This window comes from Rhagoletis pomonella, unplaced genomic scaffold, assembly GCF_013731165.1.
Source record: "Rhagoletis pomonella isolate Grant_MI unplaced genomic scaffold, Rhpom_1.0 Rhpom_scaffold_06786, whole genome shotgun sequence".
NCBI lineage: Eukaryota > Metazoa > Arthropoda > Insecta > Diptera > Tephritidae > Rhagoletis > Rhagoletis pomonella.
The window spans coordinates 1-5,454 of NW_023465316.1; the positions used below are offsets into that span (position 1 = coordinate 1).

The 5,454-nt window shown below is 36.9% G+C and overlaps 1 protein-coding gene across 1 annotated transcript; it reads left to right on the forward strand.

The window, feature by feature from the left end:
- Positions 1-364: 364 nt before the first annotated feature.
- LOC118755600 lies at positions 365-2,510 on the forward strand (the record flags this gene model as incomplete). Its single annotated transcript, XM_036490427.1, has 1 exon — positions 365-2,510. A coding segment is annotated over one exon (2,146 nt), but the record flags the coding sequence as incomplete, so codon positions are not given.
- Positions 2,511-5,454: the final 2,944 nt, after the last annotated feature.

Consider the following 5,454-nt stretch of genomic DNA (forward strand, 5'->3'; position numbering starts at 1 on the left):
AGGTACTAATTCCGACGTAGAAAGGAGATTTCAACGTCGAGGAAAAATGCTCAGAATGACCATAGAAGAAATTCAACAAAATGAATTGGATTCTGTCGAAGAAATATGAGAATTCAAAACTAAGCTTCAAATACAGTTTGAATATGTAGAAGAAGCTTTTTCTGAAACTCGCAGTGTCCATTTAAAAGCCATTACTAAAGACTCAATAGAAGAACAAATGGAGGACTTCCGAGAAAAATACAGCGTTAACATTGAGAAGTTAACAGATAAATTGAAAAGGTGCACGCCAACACAAGCTGTTTCATCTACTATGAAACTACAGGAGATTAAGATTCCGATATTTTATGGCGAGATGAATCAATAGTCATCATCTAGCGATCTTTTCCAAGGTTTGGTGCATAATTCGAAGCACTTTACTGAAGTAGAAAAGAAGTTCCGGCTGAAGTCGTCATTAGGAGGAGAAGCTGGAAGATTAATTCAGCATTTACCGGTAACCGAATACAACTATGAAGCCGCTTGGCAAATCCTCCAGGAAAGATATGAAAACAAAAGGCTGCAATTCACAACACAAGTAGACAGACTTCTTGATCAACCAACAGCAAATGGGGAAAGTGCGGCAAGCATGAAGCAGCTTTTGGATACCACCAAGGAATGCATTTATGCTCTTAAAGGGCTTAAATTGAATTTAAATGACGAGCAAGCAATTATAGCTCGGATAGTTGTTGGGAAACTAGACAAAGAAAGTCTCCGGTTATATGAGCAGAATGTCAAGAAAACTAGGGATATCCAAAGCCTAGATGATGTTTTCAGTTTTCTGGAGCAGCTATATCAAGCTCTAGAAGCTATACGAGACAGGAAAACAAGTAAATGGAGCAATCAAAAGCAGCCACAACGAGCACCCACATTCTATACAGCTGCACAAAAGACCTGTATATATTGCAAGATTCCTGGGTATCAAATTGTTGAATGCAGAAAATTCCAGGCATTGACTACGATGAATCGTAGAGGTTTCATAGTAAACAATAAGCTATGCAATATTTGCCTCGACCACGTATATGAAGGCAATTGCAAGAATAAGAAAAAATGCAGTAAGTGTGGAAGAAATCATCATAATTTACTGCATTACAATGAATTCCAGAAGGAAAAAGCAGCAGGTGAAGAAAATGCTATAAAAAAATCATCCACTATGATGACAAAAAACTCCGAAACTGCAATACTTCTAGCAACAGCCCAGATAAGAGTGAAGGCGGCAAATGGAGAGTACGTGACATTGCGAGCACTAATCGATCAAGGATCACAGAAGACTACCATTTCTGAAGAAGCCGCTCAAACACTACACTTACCAAAGAGAAGAGAAGTAACTGAGCTACAAGGGCTGGGAAATACTACAGTGGGAGTCTCCAAATTTAAAGTCAACATTGAAATCAGGCCGAGATTCCTAAGCAACGAAGTGTACAATGTCGAAGCACTGATTTTGCCGAAATTGGCGAGTGCACAACCTGATAAAACATTTAAATGGGATATAGAACAATGGAGAAACTATACCTTAGCTGATCCCAACTTCAATAGGTCAGATCGAATCGACGTCGTTATTGGAGGAGATATATATGCTGACATATTAGAAGAAGGCATATTTAAGAAAGATCGAATACTAGGCCAAGCTACGAAATTAGGATGGATATTGTCGGGAGTTTTACAACAACCTAGAAAAAATGGTAGAATTCTAGCGGCGGTGACCACAACGTTGGAGAAGTTTTGGGAAGTAGAAGACACCACAGCACCAACATATATAGAAGATGGTGATGAATGTATGAAGATATTTGATAAAACGACAACAAGAGATGAAAATAATAGATTTGTCGTCAATCTACCTTTTAAGAAAGAAAAAGAGTTAGGCGACTCTCGCAAACAAGCAATGGCGAGGTTTCTTAATCTTGAGAAAAAGTTGGCTTCAGATGACAACCTAAGAAAACAATATGTGCAATTTATGAGAGACTATTTAGAAATGGGCCACATGAAAAAAGCAAGTGGAAATACATGCGGAAAATACTATTTGCCACATCAAGCCGTAATTCGAGAAGGCAGTCTCACAACTAAACTACGAGTAGTTTTCGATGCATCTGCAAAAACTACAAATGGAAGTAGTTTAAATGACATCCTTTTAATAGGCCCGAGACTTCAAAAAGATATATTCGACATAATTATCAAATGGAGACTTTGGCAATATGTGTTAACAGGTGATATTGAAAAGATGTATCGACAAATTAAAGTAGCAGAAAGTGATCAAGATTATCAACGTATATTGTGGAGAGAAGCGAAAGAAGGGCCGATAGGAGAATACAAACTGCAAACAGTTACGTATGGAACAGCATCCGCTCCTTTTCTTGCAACGAGAACTTTACAAGAAATTGCCAAATCCTGCGACCCTTACAATTATTTGCTTTCAAACATCATTAAAAACGATTTCTACATGGACGATTTAATGACAGGAGCAGATTCAATAAATGAATGTAAGGTCATTCAGTTCGAAATTTCGAAACAACTACAAAAATATGGATTTCACTTAAGAAATTGAATGTCTAATAACAGTGAGATTATAGCAACAATTCCAACAAATAGCGAAAATGAGGTAATAAAAATAGCAGATGGGACCCGACCAAAGACATGTTTGGATTTAATATGAATCTTTCAACGGAAAAGCTAGTAACAAAAAGGCAAGCTTTATCTGATTTGGCGAGAATTTTCGATCCGATGGGGTGGCTTTCACCAATGACTGTTTTAGCAAAGTTGTTTATACAAAACCTTTGGTTAATGAAACTCAACTGGGATGAGTTACTCGACGAAAATTTGGCAAAAGAATGGCAGGAGTTTATGCAGCTAGTACCAGCGATAAAAAGAATAAAAATTCCCAGATGGTTTGAAACAAAACCCGACTTTAAAATTGAACTACATGGATTCGCAGATGCGTCAGAAAAAGCGTACGCGGCAGTTGTATATGCTAAAGTTGGATCAGTTATAACGATAATTGCTGGTAAAACCAAAGTGAACCCGATTAAAAATAAGAAGACATTGACAAAACTGGAGCTATGCGCGGCTCACCTACTTTCTAAATTGCTGCAAAGGATAAAGACAGTTATCAATAGAGAAGTTAAAATATTTGCTTGGTGCGACTCATCTATAACGTTAGCATGGATAAAGAATTCCCGAAGTAAAGATAAGTTCATTAAAACGAGAGTAGAAGAAATCAAATTATATGCTTCCACTGCAATATGGCAACACGTTGAAACAAAGGACAATCCAGCTGATGTAGCATCCAGAGGGGTATTTGCGAACAAACTAGTGAAGCACGAGCTATGGTGGAGAGGTCCCAAATGGTTACAAGGAGAAGAACATCAATGGCCAACACAGAATAGCGTTAAAATCGATGCAGTGTATGTCACAACATCAAAAGAACCACATTTCTTAGATGAGGTAATATTAAAATATTCTAGTTTAACCAAATTAATAAGGGTTGTGGCTTATATATTGCGATTTATAAAAAGAATACGAGGACAAAAATATCCTGCGTACTTAGTAAAATCAGAACTAAAAGAAGCTGAACAGAGAATAATAAGATATCAGCAAAGATTAGAATTTAGAGAGGAAATACAGAGCTTAGAAGTCAAAAAATAAATTAGCAGTACAAGTAAAATTGCAAGCTTAGATCCAATTTTAGATAACAATGGAATCCTTCGCGTAGGAGGTAGGTTAGGGAATGCAAAGCTTCAGTTCGATCAGAAGCACCCAATAATATTAAATAAATCACATTTGTCAAAATTTATTATTGAACATGTTTATAAAACAACCTTACATGGAGGAAATAAGTTAATGGAAGCAACGATTAGACGGAATTATTGGATTAAAGAATTCCATAAAAAAAAAAAAACATTCGAGCTTGTAGTCGCTGCATACGTTACCGAAAGGAAGCAGCTAAACAAATAATGGGAAATCTTCCAGAATTTCGAGTGTCGTTGTCAATTCCATTCTCACACATTGGTGTAGACTATGCAGGTCCAATACATATGAAATGTTCCAAAGGAAGAGGAATAAAAACTTTTAAAGGATACATAGCTGTATTTGTATGTATGGCAGCAAAGGCTATTCATTTAGAGGCAGTAAGTGATTTAACAACTGAAGCGTTTCTAGCTGCTTTAAAAAGATTTTTTGTTAGAAGGGGTAAGAGTCAGCATATGTACTCAGACAATGGAACAAATTTTGTCGGAGCTTGTAGAAAGTTAGACTTAGATTTCAAAAAGGCAATCAAGAAAAACTCAACAGTAGCTCCCATATTAGAAGCAGACAAAATTCAATGGCATTTTGGGCCGCCGGCAGCTCCTCACTTCGGAGGAATTTGGGAGGCTGGAGTCAAATCAGTGAAATATCATTAAAAAAGAGTGATAGGCGAAAGTAAATTGACATTTGAGGAGATGATTACTTTGCTATCACAGATTGAAGCAGTGCTAAATTCACGACCCTTATGTGCGATCGATAGTGAAAGCGATATAGATGTTTTAACACCAGGGCATTTTTTAATAGGATGCCCATTAATAGACTGTCCTGAAGCAATTGATAACACAACAAGGGGTTCATTAGATAGGTGGAAACTAATACAAAAAATGAAAAGAGACTTTTGGAAACGGTGGGAAAGCGAATATGTCACAATGTTGCAACAACGAATGAAATGGAAAACCAAACAGGACAATCTAGAAGTAGGTCAAATAGTAATTATTAAAAATGAAGAAAGTCATCCAGCAAAGTGGCCATTAGCCAAAGTTATAAAAACCCATCCTGGAAGCGATGGAAAAACCAGAGTTGTAACTCTGAAATTGCAAAATGGGATACTTAAATGGCCCGTTCACAAACTGTGCCCACTAGAGACAACAAACAGCAGCAAAACGGAAGAGCCAAATCAAGCTGCAAGCCTGTTGACATCAAGAATAGCAAAAAATTCAGCGGGCCCAGGAGGGCAGAAAAGAACGAAGACATTGATGATGTGGTTCTTTACGTTGCTCTTGCTAGCAATGCAAGTTAAGACATTATACATAAATGATACGGCTAAAACAGGAGCGTCAGTGGCTGAGCTAAGAAATAATACCGCAATATATTTGGATCCGATCGGCAAAATAGACATAATAAATTCAAAATGGGATTTAATCGTTTATTACGAGTTAGGTTCCTATTACGATCGGATGGATGGAGTAAAAGAATTTATTAACAGACTTGAACATCAATGCAAAATATTGACATATTATGAAGAGGCATGTGTAATGATTACCGCAACTTTAAAGCATAAATATAATAGCCTTAAGTCAAATAACGAACTGTTCATGAAGCAAGAAAATAGAAAAAGACGAGCACCATTCGAATTTGTTGGCTCAATTTACCATATATTATTTGGAATTATGGATGCTGACG